The 23,908-nt window shown below is 24.5% G+C and overlaps 3 protein-coding genes across 9 annotated transcripts; 2 read left to right on the top strand and 1 right to left on the bottom strand.

Moving 5' to 3' along the window:
- Nucleotides 1-1,317: 1,317 nt before the first annotated feature.
- LOC126866983 (UPF0047 protein YjbQ) lies at nucleotides 1,318-6,375 on the top strand. Of its 2 annotated transcripts, none has more exons than XM_050621051.1 (4): nucleotides 1,318-1,692; nucleotides 1,983-2,155; nucleotides 2,891-3,027; nucleotides 3,305-6,375. In XM_050621051.1, exons 2-4 carry the CDS (start codon nucleotides 1,996-1,998, stop codon nucleotides 3,518-3,520), a joined length of 513 nt encoding a protein of 170 aa, XP_050477008.1. In that variant the 5' UTR covers nucleotides 1,318-1,692; nucleotides 1,983-1,995; the 3' UTR covers nucleotides 3,521-6,375. The 2 variants fall into 2 exon arrangements, with proteins under 2 accessions (XP_050477008.1, XP_050477007.1); XM_050621050.1 differs by having other exon boundaries at nucleotides 1,319-1,909.
- On the bottom strand, nucleotides 2,922-13,293 carry LOC126866945 (paramyosin). Of its 3 annotated transcripts, none has more exons than XM_050620982.1 (10): nucleotides 13,093-13,293; nucleotides 11,128-11,238; nucleotides 10,738-10,957; nucleotides 10,182-10,481; nucleotides 9,928-10,124; nucleotides 9,523-9,678; nucleotides 8,790-9,078; nucleotides 8,563-8,691; nucleotides 8,246-8,489; nucleotides 2,922-3,056 (listed from the first exon to the last, which is right to left on the bottom strand). In XM_050620982.1, exons 2-10 carry the CDS (start codon nucleotides 11,193-11,195, stop codon nucleotides 3,034-3,036), a joined length of 1,626 nt encoding a protein of 541 aa, XP_050476939.1. In that variant the 5' UTR covers nucleotides 11,196-11,238; nucleotides 13,093-13,293; the 3' UTR covers nucleotides 2,922-3,033. The 3 variants fall into 3 exon arrangements, with proteins under 3 accessions (XP_050476939.1, XP_050476940.1, XP_050476938.1); XM_050620983.1 differs by lacking the exon at nucleotides 2,922-3,056 and adding an exon at nucleotides 4,148-7,995 and having other exon boundaries at nucleotides 13,093-13,288; XM_050620981.1 differs by lacking the exon at nucleotides 2,922-3,056 and having other exon boundaries at nucleotides 7,956-8,489; nucleotides 13,093-13,291.
- A 459-nt stretch (nucleotides 13,294-13,752) lies between these two features.
- LOC126866927 (DNA-directed RNA polymerase, mitochondrial) lies at nucleotides 13,753-23,781 on the top strand. Of its 4 annotated transcripts, none has more exons than XM_050620943.1 (18): nucleotides 13,766-14,501; nucleotides 16,417-16,533; nucleotides 16,617-16,819; nucleotides 17,211-17,371; nucleotides 17,875-18,227; nucleotides 18,327-18,670; nucleotides 18,825-19,094; nucleotides 20,155-20,502; nucleotides 20,680-20,850; nucleotides 20,969-21,094; nucleotides 21,197-21,397; nucleotides 21,573-21,848; nucleotides 22,020-22,265; nucleotides 22,353-22,512; nucleotides 22,630-22,873; nucleotides 22,969-23,140; nucleotides 23,343-23,434; nucleotides 23,598-23,781. In XM_050620943.1, the coding sequence occupies exons 3-18, from the start codon at nucleotides 16,682-16,684 to the stop codon at nucleotides 23,716-23,718; spliced, it is 3,423 nt and encodes a 1,140-aa protein (XP_050476900.1). In that variant the 5' UTR covers nucleotides 13,766-14,501; nucleotides 16,417-16,533; nucleotides 16,617-16,681; the 3' UTR covers nucleotides 23,719-23,781. The 4 variants fall into 4 exon arrangements, with proteins under 4 accessions (XP_050476902.1, XP_050476900.1, XP_050476899.1 ...); XM_050620942.1 differs by having other exon boundaries at nucleotides 13,851-14,379; XM_050620944.1 differs by lacking the exons at nucleotides 13,766-14,501; nucleotides 16,417-16,533; nucleotides 17,211-17,371 and having other exon boundaries at nucleotides 16,688-16,819.
- Nucleotides 23,782-23,908: the final 127 nt, after the last annotated feature.

Consider the following 23,908-nt stretch of genomic DNA (forward strand, 5'->3'; position numbering starts at 1 on the left):
GCATAAAAAGGTAATTAAGATAACAGAAGAAAGCTTATTTCCTTAATGAAACTATGTAATGTCCTTGTTACAAATTCTTTAAGTATACAAATTTGTATTTTGAATCAATATATAGTTTCATAAATAATATATACATTTTCTGTTTTAATTAAATTTAAACTACTTTTAATGTTTTCTTAATTATTACCTGCCTCTCATTTTCCCAATTTAATTTATCTTACGTTGTCAAATTGATACATTGTCAAAAAGTTAATGTAATTAAAAAATAAATAGATAAAATTACAAATTCCTTTACATAAAGATAAAGTTTTTGTATACCCTGAGACTTAAGACTATCCACATTGTTCACAAACAATAAAATGATTTGCAGAACATCTTGATTTTTTATATTGTAACTTGTGAAATTGATACAAATAATAGATGAAAGATAATATTATGACTTGCTTTGTAAACAATAGTAACCCTATACAAAAGATTTTTTATGTGTATATTATATACATATTAAAACAATTCTTAAGTTTAAATAATACATTGTAGTTATTATTAAATAATTAATCTGTTTTGAAGGACAAGTATTTACTTATATAAAATGAAATGAACTTTATAATAAAATTAACGAATGATTAAAAATTACTATTTTATCCAATAATTTAAAATTGAGGAATGCGATTTAGATTCTGTGAATTTTATATTTTCAAAAGTTTTGAAAGTTTTGAAAATATTGAATTTGTATACTACTCCCGATTTGCTTTTATTACAAAATTAATTTTAGGAAATATTATGTGCTAGTACTTGTTCATAAAATATAAATATATATAATATGGTACTCATGAATGTTGCTTAATGAAACTTACTTTTATTGAAGGACAAGCAGTTTTTTCCGCGCGTAATAATAAATTTAGTAAAATCAAAAATGCATTATCAAATGAAACAAATCTATTACATTAAATATTTTTACTTTCATTGAGGTTTGATACAGTAAAATAATATTAGAACTGTTCGATTCGTTTACATGAAATTAAGCAAATAAATCTATAATTTTTTCTATGTTGTTTCAAATGAATAATTGCTGTATCTTTCTTTTCATCTGATACATTTATAGTATTTAATTTTCTATTTTATTTAATATAATATACGACATAACATAAGCGTTTCTATAAAGTACTATATAAGCAATAAAACATAAGCCAATGTCAATAAAAATTATATTGATAGCTGTGATTATGAATAATTACTTATACGATTATACATATGTATATACGTATAACAAAGTAATATTAAGGTAATGATAACTTTATAATACTAAAAATTGTTATTCCTGAATGCACAGAATTGTTATTGCTATTATATATGTATAACTCTTTCTCTCTTTATTCAGCATTTATAATTTTTAATTTGCCGCTTATATCAGAACCAATCAATAAGAAATAAAATGGTTCTAGTAGAAAACGTACCATTACTGAACGCAACTTACATTATTGTTTGGATTACCATTCGATTTATTTATTCTCTGACACTTGATATAGCAAACAATATGGCTTATCATTGTTAAAATTCTACCAAGTGGACTTTCTGTTAAAAGATTTCGAATCTCTTAGGGATACGATGAATTATTTCGAAATAATTTTATCATCTTGTTTTTTCGCTGTTAGTATGCGTACCTGATACTTATGATATTCCATGTAGGTGAAGGTGAGCGTATATATGTATGTAAACGTGATACGTATGTGCACATTGAATCATTATTTCTCATAACCTTTTTATGAATACGAAATATAGCAGATGCAATTAGACAATTTTTAAAAGATGTGGGTAAATCCATACATCTTGTAGCCGGCAAGTGGCGAAGATACTAGACGCATACTATATTTAATGGAGTGGACTGTATTCTTGTGATTTTTCGCTTGAAGTAGATTTTACCGTATCTTCGATTTGCGAGAAAATTTTTATTCCGAGTTTAGTTAAGTGTGTAATCTCTACAGCGTATATCATATCATGGCCTCGTCAAATAGAAGAATTCAAATCGGCTCTGCTTGGTTTCAAACAAAGATTAACCTAAGACCACAGCGTCGAGGTATCCATCACGTTACCGAGGAAATCTTAAGAAGAATTCCTGAACTCTGCGAATTTTCAGTCGGACTTTGTCATATACAAAGTAAGTGAGTTTCTTTAATAAAAAGTAATTCCATCATAACATTATAGTACAGAAAAAAACTATTACAATTTTTTAGACAAAGCATTGATAAATTTTATATTTTTTTTCAAGTAAAAGTTCAATTTTAATGTATTTCATATCTCTGGAAAATAATATTTATATTGCGTAGTATATGTATACATATTTGCTAATATACATATCCACATGTATACTAATATAACATGTAATAGTATATATATAATACTATATTATATATATATATATAATGTTTATGTATGTATGTACAAAGCAATAAACATTTATTTACAAATATTTTTATTTTTACTAATTTGGATTACAATCCAAGAGAAAATTAAATAATATACTAAAATCTATTAAAAAGAAGAATACGAAATATTCTTTTTTATTACTGATAACCTTTAATGATATATATAAACTAGATAAGATAAAAAAAACGTAGAAAAGTATATTAATATTAGATACTATTAATTACCATGGTAAAATTAGAAAATATATACATTTTTCTACATTTTAACAAATTGTTAAAACAATAACATTTTGTTAAAAATTCTACATTATTATTATTATTGTGGAAATAAAAATTATATATTTATAGGTAATGTATTGAGTAAACTAATTATATTGACCAGACGAAGTAATAAAATGTTCATGGAACTAATATAAGTATTATAAAGATATTTTCCTATAGCGTAAATAGTTTCCATTATTTTTTAGTTCTTCACACATCAGCAAGTTTAGCACTAAATGAAAATTGGGATCCAGATGTTAGAGATGATGTAGAAATGATGCTTAATAAAATAGTTCCTGAAGGTTTGGCCTATAGACACAGTTGTGAAGGACCAGATGATATGGTAAGTTTATGAAATATCTTTTATTATTCCTGAAATTAAATTATGCTATGCATTATATATATAGATCTGTGAATTTTTGTTGTAGTTTATAAATATTATATTAATAAAATAATGCAATTAAATATAAGAGAAAACAATATGCTGATAATTATATTTTTTTTAATAGCAAATCATTTTAAAACGAAAGTTCAGCTTTTTTCTTTTTAATTATAAACATAGTAACTTTATAAAAATAGACTTATAAATTTATACATAGATATAATTATATTATTTATAGCCAGCGCATGTAAAGGCATGTTTTCTGGGCTCTTCATTGAGTATTCCAATTACTGATGGCAAATTGACTTTGGGTACGTGGCAAGGAATTTGGTTGTGTGAACATCGTAATGATGCTGGAAGTCGCAAAGTAGCTATTACATTGACGGGTTGTCTCAGGGATCCTGCACGTAGTCCTTTGAGCCCTGTTAGTCCTATTGCTTCTACTAGCAGCTAGGACCACTCACACCCCCAAAGGCGTAGCAAACGTCAGCTGCGCATATCTACATCCAGTGATTCAAGCTAGCAGCTGCTTAATCTTAGACAAATTCTAAGAGTATAATTCAGAAAAGAGTGTATGGATACTTCAAAAATATATAAATATTACATTTTCTTATATCCACTCATTATCACAAATTTCCAGCATTTTTTATAATGGCATAACTTGTAAAATCATAAAAATAATTGACAATATTTATTAATGTTCTTATGCTTATCTCATATATCTTATATTTTTTTATACATATAAATATAATATATTTATTACTTATATTTTAATAAATACATAAATATTTAGTAAATATACATTTTATGATTTTATTTAGATTATATAGAGACATTTCTCTTTAAACTGAGTTAACAGTAACTATCCAAAAATGTGGTTCATTGAATATATAATGTTGTTCAGTACTTATAAACTGCCAAGGCAATTGTATATTATATGCATTCAGAAATAAATATAAACGAATTACAAGTATCCTGCACTCTTCATCGCTCTTAGAAAATTAATGTAATGCATTCTGATATAATGCGTCCAATACTCCGAATTTAATTACATAGCTTTATTTAAATAATTCTTTTGTAAAAAAAAAAAGATTAATAAAGAAAATGGCATTAATAATTGCTCAGCTGAGACCTTACATCACTTTTTATCATATGTAAGAAAATCTCAGCTTGAGTATGTGCAATATGTTATAACTTTCTAACTCACTGCTTATCATAGGGTAGGCATTTTTAATGACGTTTCCAATGCATTTGGGGGTGTATATAGGTTACAATCAACACTTCTTTGCTGTGCTAATATATTTCTGCTAGAGATATCCACATAAGTTATATTAATAGTAACAACATGTGGGCAACAAGTCAGTATGAAAGTAGACAGTTAAGAGAATCATCAAACTATGCAAATAATGATTTAGACTTACTACATTGTTAGGTATTTACTGATAAAATATTCTAGAAACTTAAATAATCTAATTAAAACATAAAATGTCATCTAGAAATGTAGCACTGCAAAGAGTTGTAATAAAAATTACCTACAATGTTACTAAAATAACCAAAGCTTATCATGGGAGCTTGTTAATGTATCTAATGTACTGTAAAGCAAGCAGTCGATGTTAGTTGTTAATCTTTCTCATATATAGTATAAATGGTCGTCCATTATGATTAATGAATATGCTTTAATGTGAAGTATCCAATGCAATTCATATAGCTTACATATTAACAGCTCAAAAATATAAAACTATCAAAAATTATGATAAATTTTTTGCAAGTTATACATTTTTTTCTCATAAAGAAATATATGGAACGAGTTGGTATACTTCATCATATAACATTAAAAATTTGAAATTCATCTGTGAATTCAATTCTAATTTTGTTAATATGCTCAACAATCCAAATTATTAAATATGTAAAATTCATAGCAATTTGCTATTAATCAATTCACCTACCAAGTTCATTTCATAAATTAAATGATTGAAAATTATTATATTTGCAAGATAATTACCGTAAACAATAATACACTATATATATATTTTATAATATATTAATACATATAAATATAATTAATTTCATCTTAACATTTGAAGATAATCATTTAATTTTCTGATAAACTTTTATTTTTTCTGGCAAAATAGTAATCATTGCTTAAACTATAGTTAAAGAAGTGCATATATATTTGTTTTAAAGTATGTGTATTTCTTTTCAGTTGATACATATCCAAATTTTTAATATTATGTAAAACACATGTATAGTGATTATCTCATAATCGTTGTTATTATAACAAATCTACAAATTTGACGAATTTATACATTTTCAAATCATTGGTTTCAATTTTTAAAATAAAAAATTTAAGCTGTATATTTATCACATGTCTTATAAAAGAAATTAATAACTATATAACTAAAGTTAAACTTTTACTAAGAAATTATAAGCAGCATTTATAAAATGTTACTTTCCACTTATACGTGCAACATATTAAGTTAGTATGATTTCCCATTTCCTAAGAAAAGTTGTTTTGTATTGTTACGAAAGAAAATGTTAAAAACATTGACATAATATAATTGTGTGTACAATTTGCAAAGTTGTGTTCTAAGATTTGTTTGGTATTTTCCTATCTATATAAAAAAATACTTATAATAAATCTTTAATTTACTAATGAATAATTTTTGATTATGTCTATATTTTGCAGTGTAATGTTATATAGTGGATGATTTAATGAAAGTGTTAACAAAAAGTGTTAATATAATTTTGTGTAAATATTTCATACATTTACATTTTTTCAAACTGTTTTGTGATTAGTTTCAAGGTAATTAAAAAGGTTTAGTATTTATAATATTATTATAATAGCATAATTAGCATCAAAATTTAAACTTAATATTTGGAAAAATAAAAAATTGTATTTGCATATTTAATTGAAAATCAGATGTTTTTATGCCTTGATTATGAGATAAACAACATTCGATATAATCACAGTTTTCTAAATATTTAAATTATTCGATATTTATAAAATTTTCTAGATATATGAAATATTAGTTTTTATTTAGCTGGATATAGTGGACCTATAATAACAAATTATAGAAAACTAATACATTAGGATTATACAGTATATAATAAATACTATTATACATTAAATTTAACGTTATTAAATGTACATATAAAATTATATTTTTAAGTGAAGGGTATAGTGAGAACACCATATTATGAGCGAATGTAATGAAGTTTAAATGCAAATATGATAATTGTATAATATCTCTAAAATGTAGTAATATATAAAATTGTTTATATAAAATAAATACAATGACTTCTTATGCAGCTTGAAAAAAGTTTCATTATAATATAAAAGAAAAAAATACAATTTTACAAAGTTGAATTTTACTACATCTCATTTTTATACCAAGTTGTTTACTCAAAGAATTAAAGAAATAAAAGTACCAATTTATATAACATTATATTCAAAACATAGTAAGTTTCAACATACGTACTATTAATATTTCTAAATTGTATTTAATATAAAAAGTGAAAATTACAATTAAAATTTTCGTACAAAATACAATTATGAAATAGATGAATGATGATATGAAACCTTATTGTTGTAAAAATAATATATTATGTTAATTTTTCCATTATGTGCAGTTAGAAATAAAAAGTAACAAAAATTAATTCATTACAATGTACAAACCAATCATTAGCAATGAATTCATTTCTTGTATATATATAGTCAATTAATACATTTTGATTATAGTAAGAAGATAACAATATAATGGGATTAGTGATATGTATTATACAATTATATATATATTACATATAGTAGTTACAAATAATTCTCTGCTATTTAGTATCTCTCACAAATATAGTTTTAGTATTATTTTAAATCTGTTTTATGACAATGTACATGTCTTTTTCATAAAATGCTAATTTATATTGTTTTTGAGAAAGGGTTAATTTGTTTGCATAATATTTAATCATATTTATTTAAGAAGTGGTATCTAAAATATAAATTTAAAAATTGTTTTCAATGCAAATTGTGACAAACGATTTATAAAATTAAATAATTAAATAAAAGTATGTAGATATGTAGATATCTGCGGATGCCTATGTGTATGTTACATACAATAAAATTATAGCATTCTATAAAAAATTTAAAATTTGGAATAGTAAATATGAATTACTTATATTGGTAAATGTACTGTAATACATGTAATAGATGAAAAAATCATTTACTCACTTTATATTTACTTTTATTTTTTATATTTTTCACTTATATTTTGCATGCAAATTTACTTTATTTTCATTGTATTTTCCTTAAATAACCCAAAGTGGAATACTATTTTAAGAGTAGAAAAATTTCTTTGGTAAAGATGTATGAAACTGTACCTTGGGAATTTGTATGGAAGTATATATTAATATTTTATTATGCATAATACTATATATATTTACAATTTTATTATTTTACATACTTTCATATTTTTATTTTTGATTAAACTTCTTATAAATTTATAAAATGTGGCAGTATAAAAATATATTGATCCAGGCTTCTTATATTTTAATGACTCTAATATATTGTAAATCTTAATTATTATTTGTATTTTATTTATATAATAATTATTTATAATAATATATTAAAAACAGTTTGTGTTATACATATCATGATATTTAAAAATTACAATGCTCAAAGTATAGTTGAAACATAATGATAAAGATCATTTGTATTTATATTTTTAAATTATGTGTTCATTATCATTAAACAGAAGTTAAAATGATACATTTTCAAACACTTATATAGCATATGATGATGATACACATTATTATCATGAATGTTAATACATATATTAGTGATGTAGAAAACAAATCCTGAACATAACTTGATATGTGCCATTAACGATGAAAATATCCTTGATATAAAATTGATATTGTTTTATTTTATTTTCACAACTAAAACAAATATTTCGTTTCAAATAAAAATTATTAAATTTTAGAGAGGGAACATTTCTAAATTAGTTCGTAAAAAATCGAATAAAAATTAAATTAAATGGATGAAATGTGTTAAGAAATTTTCATATTACATTTAGCACAAAAATAAAATAGTCTAATTCTTGAAGTTATACATTAAAGTTTTAAAAATATGAAGTTTAATTAATTTGAGGACTAAAAATGTGTTCGTTACTATGTGGTAAAAGCTTACCATCCGGTTTATTGTTATCAGATTCATTAAATTCTTTGTAATTTTCAGGTATTGGGTGTGGTCCTGGATGTCTTAAATCATTTGCTTTATCTTGAACTTCTTTAAATGATGCTTTAATATTATCTAGTGCATTACCTAATCCTGTTTTAATTTGATTAAATTCTTGTGTCACCAATGAGAGTCTTCCCAATAGATAATTTAAATTATCATCAACTTCGGTCATGCGTTTTGTTATTTCGCTTACCTGTAGGAATACACGCATATAAGTATCTAAAGTAATATGTTAAGCATTTTTTTTATTCAATATCAATTCTTACTTTAGTTTCCATTCCACCCATGGTAGAAGTTGTACCATTAACATATTTTTCATTTTGCTTATGTAATTTGTCTAATGCTTTTGCACTTTCTGTCATTTGTTGATACATGACATTTATTTGTCGCCACACCTTTTATTTAAAAAAATTTGATACAAATAAATTTAATAAATATAATATATTTAATGCTCAATAATAGTTTTTTAGAAAAATATATTTTTAATCATTACCTGATTCATTTCTTGTTCCATCTTAGTAGTTAAATTTGCTAAAGCTCCATTTTGATTGTCCATAATATCATTTGATATGCCATCAAATCTTTGATTTAGAGTATTATTAATATTTGTACCTTGTGCTTTCACTAAATCTCCTACCTCTAGAAGAATTTGATGCACACCATATTCAACTCTTCTTTTAGTATCTAGGACATGATCAGCCATTGATACTATTACAGATTGCCCTTTTTCAAGATCATTTAATTCTTGATTTACATGTTCAGCATTATTTGCCAAGTCCATTCTAAAACCTCCGAAATACTCAATAAGATTTTATTATTATTGAATTGTTATATTTAGAAAGATAATATTAACTAATTAGTAATTTATATATGATATTCTTGCGCAAAATACATAGTATTTACATACATAATACATTTTTATTCAGAGGAATATAACTGTTAATAATGCTTGTACTGTTCAATTTAAAGAATACGATTATAAATACAAATATTTTGAAAATATAAGATTAAGGAAATTATTATGTGTATAAAAAGTTATTTTATGTTGACACATAGTGATGATGCTTAAAATTTTATATAAAAATGTTGAATTATAGTTAATAATCAAGTGAAAAGAATAAGCAAGATAATAATATAAATTATATTTTGGGAATGTCATAAATAAATTACAATTTTAAAATAATTGAACTAAAATATGTCAGAAGTACGTTATTACATAACAATACCTAAGTGCTCCTATATTATCTTTTGTTTCATCTTTACTTTCTGTTAATTTATTTTCAATGTTATTAAGTCCTTTAGTAATAATATCTTTTAATGTATGCTTAGCTTCTTGCAAAAGTGTTTGAGTTTCATTATGTAGAGTTTGCATTTCAGTAATCCTAAATAAAATTTAATATTCATTAATTCTTATTTCCAAAGAAAAATTTTAAATTAAATTATACATAATATCGATTTACAATTATGATTAATTCATAATTATTCATAAAAATTGGAAATAAAATTATGTTAATACAAATGCAAATGAACTTAGTGCACTGACAAACCTTTTAGTTTGTATATTCAATGTTAAAAAAATTTTCTTTTATGTTTCATAACAACATATTGTTGACAAGAGTAGTGATACATACTGTGGTAATTCCTTAATTTGATCAGAAGTATCATCTAAATGTTTCTTTATAGAAGGTAGCATTCTTGTATAATTATCAATATTTAAGATGGCATCAAATTGTGGTTCTTGTAATTTCTTTTTTATGTTTTGTGATTGTTCTTTAATTTTTTCCAGTGAAACTTCGAGATCACTAAGCCTTGTACCAATATCTTGGATCTACAGAGCATATGATTTTAATAAGTTTTTAAATGAAAATTTGAACATGTTATTTACCTCAGTCAATAATGCTTGTGTTGTTCCTGATTGAACATTTGTGGCTTCTTTTAATTTTATTGCTTCAGATTTTAAAAGCGACTCTGTTTTTGAAATTCTCTCCATTAACAATAATTCTGTATTATTTAATTTTGAAATAATATGAGCGTGATTATCTAGTGGAGGTAATGTAGTATCTGGTCTATTATTTACTTCTGATACTTTATTTTCAATATCTGTAAGCCATCCCTCTAAACGACTTTCTAAATCTTCTAAACCATCAACAGTCTTTTGCATTTGTATTCTTTCTCGTTCATCTCTCTAAATGAAATAGGAACAAATTTTTCTTTATATTATAACATATTATATTATATATATATTATATGTACATTATATACAATAATACATGTATGTATTATTGCAAAAATATATAAAGTTTTGCTGTAGAAATGTGAGTTTTTAAAAAAGTTGCACATTATAAACTTTTTCAAAAGTTAATATGATAAATATACGTAAATTTAAAGTAGTTTTTCTCTAATATTGGTTACTTAGAACTACTTTGTTAATTATCAAATACCTGAGAGATTAACTGTTCTATTCCCATTACTTTTTCATCAAGTTTTGTCAATTGTAATTTTAAGGAATCGATAGTTGACATACGTTTTGTCAATACTGTAATTGCTTTTTTTAATTGTTCTCCCAGCTGACGTTCTCGTGCCTCATGCCTTTCTAATTTTTCAGTATTTTCTCGCATCATGTGTACTAAACTTAACATTGCATCTTTAATATCTTCATGTCTAAAAATTATATTACATTAACTATATTGTAATAACAGAAGCTTAACAAAAATTCATGATGGATAACAAAATGATATTTGACTTTCCATTTTTATGTAACTGTTGTTAATATAAAATCATATATAAAATAACTACTTTAATTATATTAATTGAATAATGAAAGAACTTACGTAATTTCTCTAGCATTGTTCAGATCTATACAAAGTAACTGCAGAAATAGTATTAACATATATTTCATTTTCAATTATTGTTAATTAATGTCTTGGGTTTAAAAGAATTGTCTGAAATAAAAAATATTAATTTTATTCCATGATACTGAGTGTGTATATCTTTCTTGAATATTTTTAATTATTTTCTTTTTATTGTTTTCTTACATTTTTTAAATAATTTGAAAATTATGTCATTGCTATAGCTACAAAAGTATATGCTATGTAACTGAAATGCTTCCTTTGATCAATTAATTGAATGTGCTGTTATTGAGATAAGAAGTTAAGAGGTCATTACTGATGACTCTTTGATGGATAAAGTAAACCATCCTTGTTAATAAATTATCACAATAATAAAAGCTTTTATAGTTAATGAATAAAATCATTGTGTTTGAATAACAACTATCAAAAATAATTCCCTTTAATGTATAGTTTTAAATACATTTAATCATATAAATAATTCAAATTATGCGTATTTAAATTAATATGTGTATGATATACGAGCGTGTGTACATGTATATACGTGTGAGCGCGTGTACATACATATATATGTGTGCACATACACGTAATAGTGTGAATAAGGAAAGAAAGAAGAAATTCAAATATATAAACATTTGTGTTTTTTTTACATTCTACACTTTTCGTCCTAATATTTTATATAACTAAGTAATATATATGATAATCTTAACTCCATATTTTGTAGTTTTCAGGCGAATATACTTTTCTTTACTGTATGTTACAAAGAGTTCAAATTTTAGCTATTTATAGATCTACAGATGCACATCAAGTGCCGTTTGATGGAGCCATATGGTTCACATAAAACCATCTGTTCCTAGTGTAACAAAATCTAACTTTTGTAGTAGTATACTTGTAAATATTATAATAAAGATCTTACATATAATATATATCATTTAATATATAAACATAATACAGTTTGTTAAATGTTTTCTAATAAATGACTATCAATTTTATCCGTCATGAGAATCGTAATTATATTTTTATTCAAATAATGAAATATGTTCTTACTATTAATATAATTTTATTTTGATACAATCATAACACAATAAAATATTCCGTTTTATATGGTTTTCCTAATATATTTCACTTTCTTATTGTTTCCGAACAAATCATTTTTCTATTTCTATCGAATTGCATCTTATAAAATATTTATATTATAATAGTTTCAAAATGATATTAATATTTCATAAAGAAAATATTTGTAATTGTTGAATATGAATATGCTTATATGTACATGATATTAATCTTATATGTTAAACACTAAACAACGATATATATGTTTTACTTATAACAAGAAAATTTATATTATAATTTTTACAATACTGTACTTATTTTGTAATATTATTTACTTCAATTATATAAGTAATACTTATAAGATTGAAAATATCATAATGCTAATAATTAATTTCAAAGTAATTTCCAGCGTACCATTTTAAGTCATGATTATAGTTAGTGTACACTGACCACCATTTTAAAACATAAATTAAGATCTAATGATTCAAAATGAAAACAGTTCAATGTACACTAATGAAGCCGTCATCTTTATATATATTTCAGTCATGTATCATTTTACTAATACAGCAATAAATAATAAAAGAAATGTTCTTGTTTTTAATCATAAACAATAATAAAGAAAATGTTGAACTTTCATAACAAAGTTGTTGAAGTAGTAATTTTAACAAAATATGATAATAACTTTTACAAATGTATATTAACATTTATTTAGAAAGAAGTATTTTTTATAACATTTAACGAAAAGGGGCATAAATTAAGTGAATAACACAAATATGTCCGTTAAATAAATAATACAATATTTGTAATTACTAAAAGATAGAAAATAAATATATGTTATTAATAAATATAAAATATAATATAATAAACTACAGAAAGACAATCTGAATATTTACTTACATAAGTAATATTTGTACTCTAATCCTTTGTGTATAACAAACAACGTGTAAAGAAGAACGTACTGTTTCTCATTCGATCAGCGAACAAGTGATTATGGTATCATTAGGTAAGTCCACATTTGGATTTTTAAAAAACTGAACTCAAGGTATATGCTATTTAGTAGCGACATATAGCGGTCGTTTTTGGTACTTAGCAAGATGCAACTTTTAATACTAATAATAAATATGTATATATATACTGAATTTTAATGCAATTGCATTTCATGACTTTAACATTTAAAATTAAAATATTTTCATAACATATAAAATTTCATTTTATAAATTTATAATATCTATAAATAAAGAAGATGCTAAGTAGAAAGCTCTTATAACCTATATTAACTTATCAATACATATTTCGTATTTTAACTCTATCTAGTGCATTGTTAAAGTCTTTTCTATTTTATTAGAATATGAGAAAAAAGATATAGAAAAACTTTTTAAAATATGTAATAATGTTTAAAATGTTATTTCAACTTTGTGAATAAAATTTAAAAATTTTAGAAATTTAAAATTGACATTTCTGACAATTTTCAATATGCATTTATTTTATGTTTGTATAATAATATATTGTAACATAATGTATCATATGAGTGTAACAGAAAAATGAAATAATATTGTTAGAAATTCAATAAGCTGTAACTTGGTTCTTTCACCATTCACCATTCATATTGCAAAAATTATTATTTATCTTTAGCAGAATGGAATTAGTTGTAACTATTACAAAAAAAGAACTTTTTTCTAGTTTTACACTTTCCATTTTAATAATTTAAAATTCGATAAAACAATTTATATTGCTACATATTATAATTTAACAATATGATGTGTTGTAGATTAAAACTAAATTAACAATTCATATTTAATCAGCAAGTAAATATGAAATTTTCTCTGTCTGAAATGAGTATAAAATCTTAAGAATTTCCATTCTACAAGATGCCATCTATTAACTGCATGTTCATTTTGTTCGTGAATGTGAAATGCTACTTTTCATTTCGTGGGTTATATTATGTTGTAAATAATGATAATTTTCCTATATAAATTTATCATTATCTGTGAGATGATTAATTATTACATAGTTAGTGGTTAACTTTATGTAATCGTATAAAAATGTACAAACTTTTAATAACACGAGTTACGGAACGAATATCTCCACATGGTGTTTTCTTCATACCGAAGCAAGTAATAATGATGCAGCGATCAATGCGTCTATGCTCCTTCTGTAACTTTTACCACGGAAATATATCAAAATGTATGTTTACATTGTATATAATTCAGTTTTATGAATAATTTATATATATAAGTATTTTATTACTTTTTGTCTGCCGGCTACAAAATGAGATTGAAGTAATTTATATATATACATATTTTAGGGTTTGTATCATTTAAAGTTTCAATTTTTGAGATTATTAAGTTATTACATGATCAGGTTATAGTATAATATTTTAAAATATTTATCAATTATAATTTCATTATTAAAACGTTATGTAATTTTTATTATTTTCCCATTTCAATGATATTTACATAATAAACGTAATTAACCTGAAAAATCTCGTGCTGCTTTTCACACATGATTGCGTTTCTATTAGACCTAAGCGTTTTATGAAATTTTATTATGATAGATATAGAAAAATTTTTAATGTGTTACTTAACATAATAAATTTATCATTAGCATATCATTTTCTGCGAAAGTTGATTTTAAGATAGCCACTTTGAGCGCTGTTATTTGATATGACATATTTACGATGGCGGGCAAAAAAATGTTTAAAATTCATACTTGTGTACAATATGTATATTACATTAATAATAACTTTGCATTAAATATTTTTTACCATATTGATAACAGTCATCTCTTATATGGACAAACGCCATCATGCATAAGTATTTGAACATTTCCAAATTATTATAAATATATAAAATATATTTCAAATAGAACTTTATACTAATTTTCGCTTCTGATCTTACCTCGGAGTACCATATATAGTTATTAGATGTGGATGAAAACGATAGTTGATATTAATTAGTATAAATAAAAATGTATCAATTGAAGATGCCCAAGAATTGCTTGTGCATTAATACCTAAGTTAAATGACTTTAAGTATACCTGTTCAATGTTGTGATCTTTAAATGATTGGAATATGTATTTGCAACCACACTCTAATAGTTTATATAGATTTTATAAAATGCCAGCTGTTTATTAAAAATGAATATGAAACTTGATTGGCGCAGATATATTCTTTGTTTCAATATCAATTTAGCAGAACATTTGATCCCAATTATGGCAAGAAGTAAAGAATTAACAGTAGAGCAACAATCTTCTGTCATAATATTGAAAATATAATAAGAATATCAATGCTTTAATTGGACTACATTAAGTGTTTAAGTACTTATACATGGTAGTGTATATATTATATCTATTTATAACTGTTTTTGTCAAAATTAATTGTATTTTCTTAAAATATGGTGTTTTGTGTACTGATTACCCATTAAATTTTCTTTTGTTCTTTACTGTAACAATCGAAGCTTGAACTACAAGCTATAAAGCACTCAAGAAAATTTGCATATCATTTGGAAATGATTTTCCTAACAAATATATAATATATAGTAGTTTCAAAAATTGATCGTGGAAATGAAAGATCAAAAGTAAAATCAAATAGTATTCATGACGTTTGTTATGAAGTTTCATAATAAAGATACACAAAAAATTGTATTTATACAAAGTAAAAGGTAAATATATTAGGGGATTTAATTCATAATGCAAAGCAATGTAAATATGAATAAAGTGAAAATCATTTTGATAAATAATTTTAAAACTTAGTTGGGAAACTAATATAATTTTTTATTGGAATTATCTGTTTTTAACAGTGCAACATTATATGACTAAGAAAATAATAATGTATAATTGGAAATAATGTATATAGGAATAATATAATAAACAAGAAGTCCTAGAGTTTGACAGTTTAATTTTGTCAGCATATTGTATATTATGACAACTAGTAAAAAATGTCATATACAAATAAGCCATCTTTACCACATAAACCACATAAACCTTTTTAAAAAATTACAAGTATAAAAATAAGAAATTTGTTATAATAAGTATTTGACATAATAAATTTATTTATTAACAAATAGATATTATCTTAAATATATGCCATGTAATATTTAATGTAAATATGTATTATATGTATAAGATATTAGATATGAATTTGGTGTTCCACATTCACATACATTTTTTAATTATTCATGTTTACAAGCTTATAACTGTAATGTACATTCATTTTATTTATAGCTATCAAATACCAGCAAGTTCGTATTTATGGTACAACAACAGTAGATATATTGAGTCATTCATCAATAAAGAAAGGAAAAAAGCAAAGAACAAAAAAATATGCCGAATTATTAGCAGGTAAAATTTGATATTATATTTACATAAATGTGTTTCACATATTGACATAAATTATTCTGTAATATTATACCTTTTTATTATAGTAACAAATAAAACAGCAAGTACTAAGAGAACTGAAATAGAAAAGTTAACAGCATCTGATTTACCCATGCTTGTTGATAATCCTGACATCACTACAGATAATTCATGTGAAAGTAAAGATGTTACACTTAATCAGCTCTTTGATTCAAAATATATGAATGAAAATTATCATGATTTTTGTGATACTGAAATTTATTTAAATATTGTAAGTTACAGTAATTTATTCCTAATTGATTGTGTTAAATTATTTGCTTTACTTTAAATATTAAAATATTAAACAGAATATTAAACATAATTATTTAGAAATTAAAGTATATGTAAATTTGGATCTCAATAAAAAAAATAAGTTGTTATTTTTATAAAAAGTTTAGTTCATAAACAATAATTTATTTCTGTAAATAAAAATATTAATCCATAGTGTCAAGCACAATATTATTGTGATACACCAGAAATCAGTTTTTCTAAATTACAACTTAAAAAGTATTTTACAGTTGAAAATTGAATTTTTAAAAGATTCTTCAAACATAATGTTACATTATTTAAGTATTATAACATAACAAGATTATATATTTATTTACTTTATAACTCATTAATAGGAAAATAATGTAGATATAGTTACTGAAAATGAAATGAAAGATAATTTGAATATTGGTAATGAAATCAAGAATAATATGCTTCAAAAAGATTCCACATTTCATTCTATTAAACAGACCAAATTGAAAGATCAGAAGTTGGAGAATGTGTTAAAGTTAAGCACGTATGTATTATAAGAATGAAAGTATGTGATTTTGAAATATTTGTTTTCATATTATACCATCAATTTGATAGCTCTATTTTTATCAATATCTTTCCTTTGTGATTTTGTACATGTGTAGAGTCATGCAGCATGTAGATTATTACTTATTAAAACCATTACTAAACATTACAACACATTACAAACAATATGATATGAGATTTTCTTAGTTTATTATAAAATTTAATTTTTGTTACTGTACTAAACTTTATAATTATCATTTTATTTTGAAAATGATCATATTGAAATTGTCTTGAGCAGAAATATAAACAATTTTTAATAATATAAAATTTTCATGATATATTTTTCTCTTTTAATTCTTACTTTAACTTTTGTTGAATATTGTAACTTTATAAAATACTTATTATTATTATTTACTAAATTTTGTTTTGCACATATAATTAGTATTGTATTATTTTGTAACTTTAATTAAAAATAATTTTTACTAACAAAACTATTTCTCTTAGAGGTAATGCACACAAGAAGATGGAAATATGTAAAACTGAAAACAAGTATAGAGTAAAAAATTATGTTGAAAGTTTATTAGCACATATACAAGTTTATTTAAGTTGTGGATTGTTAAACAGAGCAAACAAAACCTTAATGAAATGTAGGAAATATGTTAAAAATAGTTTGGAATGTAATGAAATTATTAAGCTTTACAATATACTTTTGGAAGCTTATGCTTTCAGAAGACAAATAGGAAAAGTTTTAGAGTTATATGATATGATAAAAAATGATTCTTTAACACCAACATCCCAAACTTATGGATATATATTTGATGCTTTGGGAAATGAGACTGTAGATAAAAAACAAATTGGTAATTATATATACATATTTTATTGCATATAAATTTTTAATATGATTGAACTTGCATGTATAAAGGAAAATATACTATAATAATCTATTTCATTTGCAGAATTACTCAAAAAATTAAATGTTGAAATGAATAATTACAATATATCTTTTGATGATATCTTTAGTAAGTCATACTTTAAAATTAGTCAGCAAAAAAATATATTAAAGGCAATTAGGATATTAATACCAGACTTTGAACCAGCATACGCTACATTAAATAGAAACTATAGATGTAAACTTGTAGAAGAAATTCAAATGGCAAGTAGCTGTGAAAGTCCAGCAAAAGGAATATTAACAATAAAACAACTAAAAAATTTGTTAGAAACACAGCTTCAAACTGAATTAAAAATTGAAACACAGATACCAAGTATTAAAGTATGCAAGGAAAATATAAACACTAATCTGGTAAGATATTATTATGCAATATTCTATTGCCTAATATTTCAAATATATATTAATTTTTATACTTAAAAATTACACTTGCTTTTATAAATACAAATGCTTTTTATAAATCTTCAAGATTTGATATAGTACTAATGGTTTCTTTATCGTATATCAGGAAACAAAAATTATGGAACTAGAAAATTATTGGAAAGATGCAGCATTGGCAGCTTTTGAAAGGAATTTGAAGTGCTTAAAACAAAAGGAGTGTCAATCTCATAATGCTCTGATGATTTTGTATCCATTTTTAGAAGTTTTGGATAAAGAATACTACATAGATGCTATATTACGTGAAATTAGACAATTAGCTGCAGGATCAGAAACTTTTAGTTCATCTCTTAAATCATTATACATTGCATTGGGAAAATACATTTATAGGAAGTATGAGGTATGAAACTATTTATATGTCGGAGAAGTGTCAGGAATAGGGTTGTGGGCGTTTGCTAGATCTTCATTGGAATTGGCCATCGCTGTGTTATAACGACGGTACGGCCTGGTAATACGAGTATGGATACTACCGATTCGACAATCAACCGCGGTGGTTGGGCACTGGCGGTACTAGTGATGTTGGTCTTAGGTTCGATAACGAATCCACGGTCAACGGGAGGATAGATATACTTGCTCACACAATACTCACAGATCGTAAGGCGCTACTCTCTTTGTCGAGGAGATCGCAAGAAAGAATGAATTTTCGTCCCGATGATGCCACCGAGGAAAACTATGATGGGGTGTGTCTAAGGACACGAGATCATCGGATTCGTTGAGTTTAGCCGTCGTTCAGAAAGTAAGGGAAATTGACGTCGCTGTCAATTGGTCAATTTGGGACAAAGACTGCCTGTCCGTTTGAAAAATCTTAATTACCGAAAAAACCCAGGTTTTATAGCGGGTCCTCGGGCTAACTGGACTTGTACTATGTAAGTGCCTCAACATCTGGTATTCATTGTCCGAAGGAACCGTTGGCATGTTTTACTGTCAGGCACCTCTATGGGTATTTCCTTTAATGAGGGTCATAATATCACTCTACACCTTTGTTAGACGAAGCGCCCGTCCCGTTGACCGCGGCTACGTTCGGCGGCTGATGGTCGCCTTAAGCCCAAGTTTATTATCACAAATCGCAACCAAGTACAATTGGGCAGAATTGTTTTTTTTTTTTATTTATTAAAATTACAATCAATTCCCGCATTGAGAATTTTCAGCAATTTTTCTGGCGTGGCGCAGTGACATGGCTGATTAAATTGGGCAGAATGACGGCAAATTGTTTAATTATAACTGTAAGCTTTAATTACAATTTTACGGATTTTCCCGAAGTTCCAGAGGGAAGGCTCTGGTGTCCTTTCATCTCCGACATATATAAATTATATTTATACATTTGTTGATAAAATATTTGTGTACTTTGTCATTATAATTTTCATACACATACACTCAATTTTTATAATCTTAATTTATAGATTGAAATAAAGAAACAAACTGGAGTGTTAGATAAAATTATTAATATTTATTCAAAATACCTTGAATGGTACTTACATCCTGAAAAAATGCCACATTTAAATAATATGAATAATCGTACTGTATGGGAATATTTTGAGTATAAGGAAACAAAATATGGTACACCTTTAAATTTTACCTCTGTAAATTGGCCTATGAATGTAATAATAAATATTGGCAAATTTTTGTATCATATTATCTTGAATGATATTATGCTTAAACCTGACATTTTAAAAGGACAAGATTTAAAATATTCAATCCCTGCATTTTATACATTGTTTAGGAACAAAGGAAGTTATTTATCAGAACAGGTTTGTATGGAATATTATTAATTAAATATTGGTATATTGAAAGTTTTATAGTACCCAATATTTTCAGCTAGTTTTATGGGGAAGGTTATTGAACTCATTAATATCTGAGAGTTTTAGAGAAAAAATTAAATATTATTTAAATATTTTTAATACATAAAATTTATTTTTATGTTACAGATTAAACCACATCCTCTGGTATCAAAGTTATATAGAAAGGTACATTTAAAAACATTAACATTTGAATCACTTCTTCTACCTTCTTATAGTCCACCAAGTCCATGGATTTCAATACATTTAGGAGGATATCTTATAACGAAAACTGATTTTATAAGAACCTCAAGTGATTTTGTAAGCTTGCAATTTTTATTTATTTTTTAAGTATATATATATTATACAACAATATATATATTATCTTCAACATTATACTATATAAGAGAAATGTATACTATTTATATTTTTTATTTAGGGTCGCTTATGGCATAAATTTGAAAATACAGAACCAGAACAGTTATTTCCTATATTTGATTCATTGAATCAGCTTAGTTCTATTCCATGGAAAATTAATACTGCTATACTCGATATTGTAATTAAGGTAATTCTGATATTAGAATAATTGTCTAATAGCTCTTATTGATAATGAATACAAATTATAATTATTATAAATAATTTCCATTTGTATGTGTTTCTTAATTAGATTTTTCAAGATGGTGGTTCTGTAGAATTAAATGTTCCTCAATCAGTTTCTGTACTAACTCCACCAGGTCCAATAAATAAAAATGCTACTGTTGAAGAGAAACAAAAAGCAGCAATAGCAATAGCTCAATATAATCAAAAGAAGTATGATATGTATTCGTTGTGGTGTGATACTCTTTATAAGTTATCCATCGCCAATCATGTATGTTTTTTATCTTTTCAAATATATTAATTTTGTATTGATAAGCAAATTACTGTTAAATTAGATATGAAGTATATATTAGACTATTTTTAATTCCTTTATAATTCTTATAACTAAATACGTAATTTTATATATTTATACCATTCTATATAGTGAATTCTTTATTTTTTTAAAGTTTAGAAACAAAATATTTTGGCTCCCACATAATTTGGATTTTAGAGGAAGAGTTTACCCAGTACCTCCTTATTTAAATCATTTATCATCTGATTTGGGCCGGTCTTTACTTTTATTTGGAAAGGGAAAACCTTTAGGTCCAAATGGATTAGATTGGTTGAAATTACATGTTATTAATTTAACTAACTTTAAGAAAGCAGGTTCTGTTAAAGAACGGCTTGAATATGCAAATCAGAATATGGATAATATACTTGACAGTGCTACTAAACCTTTAACAGTAAGTTTTTATTTCAAATAAAAGGATTGCTTTTTATTTTAATATATTAAAGGACAAGATGAAATGGCTAGATAAGAAATTCATAATTACATGTTTATACTAAATAAACAGTTTTTTTAAATTAGGATACTTGAAATAATTTTAAATAGAACTGGTATTTATATTGTAAAGGGTAAAATGTGGTGGAAACAATCAGAGGAACCATGGCAAACTTTAGCTGGGTGCATGGAAATAGCAAATGCATTAAAAACACCAAATGTAGAAGAATATGTGTCTACATTTCCAGTACATCAAGATGGCAGTTGTAATGGACTTCAACATTATGCAGCACTTGGTAAAGATAAAATTGGCGCGGAAAGTGTTAATTTACATCCATTTGATACCCCAAAAGATGTATATTCTGAAGTTGTGTCAATTGTAAGTTTACTGTATTACACAAAATTGTAGCTTGCAATATATATAAGTAAATATTTTTGGAAAGAAAAATATTCAGTTACATTTTAGATTGAAACACAACGACAAATTGATGCAAAAAATAATGTTAAAATTGCACAAATATTGGAAGGATATGTAAAAAGAAAAGTTATAAAGCAAACTGTGATGACAACAGTATATGGTGTAACAAAATATGGTGCAAAACATCAAATAGCAAAACAGTTAAAAGGTAAATTTCATTTTTCAATGTATGCAGAATATTTGGACAAAAATGAAAAGATTTAAGGTATATTGTTACGAACCAAAAAGAGATGAAAATTTATTTTAATATTCATATTTCGTGTAGATATGGAAAACTTTCCAAAGGAACATATTTGGTCTGCTAGTATATATTTAACTGAAAGCACATTTCACAGTTTAAGAAAAATGTTTAAAAGTGCAAGAGAAATTCAAGATTGGTTCACAGAATGTGCTCAAATTATTTCTTCTATTTGTTGTGAAAATGTGGAGTGGGTTACCCCATTAGGTCTTCCTATTATACAACCTTATTTGAAACAAAAATCTTTAAATAACTATATTAATGATAATAGGTTAGTACAAGTATATAATTTTGTAAATACATCAATTTACTTTTAGTATCTAATATTGTAATGTTCAAAAGTAACATTTTTGGAAATGTTTATAGGAAACCTGATAGGATAAAACAACGAAATGCATTTGCACCAAACTTTATACACTCTCTAGATTCCACTCACATGATGCTTACTGGGCTAAATTGTAATAAAAATAATATTACTTTTGTCTCAGTACATGATTGTTTTTGGACTCATTCTTGTACCATAGATGCTATGAACAAAGTAAGTAAACTACTAAGTAAAGTAATTTACTGCACCATCCATATATTTCAATGTTTTTGAATATAATACATAGTATAAATCTAATAGTACTCCAACAGTCCACAAAATATAAAGTAAATTATAAACAAATGTAAAATGAATATAAATTGGATATTCAAATGTTTTTCATATTTTCTTATAGATACATAATTATTTTTTATAGATATGCAGAGAACAATTTGTTGCTCTTCATTCTGAACCCATCCTTGAAGATTTAGCTATATTTTTTGTGAAACGATATTTACCAATTTATAAGTAAGTAATATTTACAAAAATATATATTTCTAGTAAAAATATAGATTTATAATTTACAATGCAATACAATATAAATTAATGTACTGACAGTATTATATTTAAATATTATATAATGTTAATCTAATAAAACGTATATTTTAATTTGAGTATAATATAATTTCAGACAATTAAAGTGTAAAAATAAGCCTGACATTGAAACAATACGCAGATGTTTAACTAATGTACCATCAAAAGGTACTTTTGATATTAATAATGTTTTGTCGTCTGTATACTTCTTTAATTAAATTTTTACGAGTCTTAGAACATTTTATGTAAATTAATGATAAAAATAAATTACTCAAATATAATGTAGTTTTTATATCCCTTACTTTATATGTATTCAATTCGTAATTTATGCCTAAGTCATTATATTTTAATATTCATAAAATAGTTCTTTATTGATTTCAAATAATACATTATGCCAACTGAAGGTTG

This window comes from Bombus huntii, chromosome 6 (genome assembly GCF_024542735.1).
Source record: "Bombus huntii isolate Logan2020A chromosome 6, iyBomHunt1.1, whole genome shotgun sequence".
NCBI lineage: Eukaryota > Metazoa > Arthropoda > Insecta > Hymenoptera > Apidae > Bombus > Bombus huntii.

What these genes read in the sequence shown, in the direction of transcription:
- LOC126866983 (XM_050621051.1), top strand. Translation starts at nt 1,996, where the DNA reads ATGGCCTCGTCAAATAGAAGAATTCAAATCGGCTCTGCTTGGTTTCAA. An exon ending in CGGACTTTGTCATATACAAA is followed by an intron (nt 2,156 to 2,890) that starts GTAAGTGAGTTT and finishes ATTATTTTTTAG; the next exon opens with TTCTTCACACATCAGCAAGT. An exon ending in GTGAAGGACCAGATGATATG is followed by an intron (nt 3,028 to 3,304) that starts GTAAGTTTATGA and finishes TATTATTTATAG; the next exon opens with CCAGCGCATGTAAAGGCATG.
- LOC126866945 (XM_050620981.1), bottom strand. Translation starts at nt 11,195, where the DNA reads ATGAAATATATGTTAATACTATTTCTGCAGTTACTTTGTATAGATCTG. An exon ending in TAGAACAGTTAATCTCTCAG is followed by an intron (nt 10,482 to 10,737) that starts GTATTTGATAAT and finishes TATTTCATTTAG; the next exon opens with AGAGATGAACGAGAAAGAAT. An exon ending in TGGGTGGAATGGAAACTAAA is followed by an intron (nt 8,490 to 8,562) that starts GTAAGAATTGAT and finishes GTATTCCTACAG; the next exon opens with GTAAGCGAAATAACAAAACG.
- LOC126866927 (XM_050620942.1), top strand. Translation starts at nt 14,238, where the DNA reads ATGTACAAACTTTTAATAACACGAGTTACGGAACGAATATCTCCACAT. An exon ending in GAAGTTATTTATCAGAACAG is followed by an intron (nt 20,503 to 20,679) that starts GTTTGTATGGAA and finishes TTTATGTTACAG; the next exon opens with ATTAAACCACATCCTCTGGT. An exon ending in AATAGCAAAACAGTTAAAAG is followed by an intron (nt 22,513 to 22,629) that starts GTAAATTTCATT and finishes TATTTCGTGTAG; the next exon opens with ATATGGAAAACTTTCCAAAG.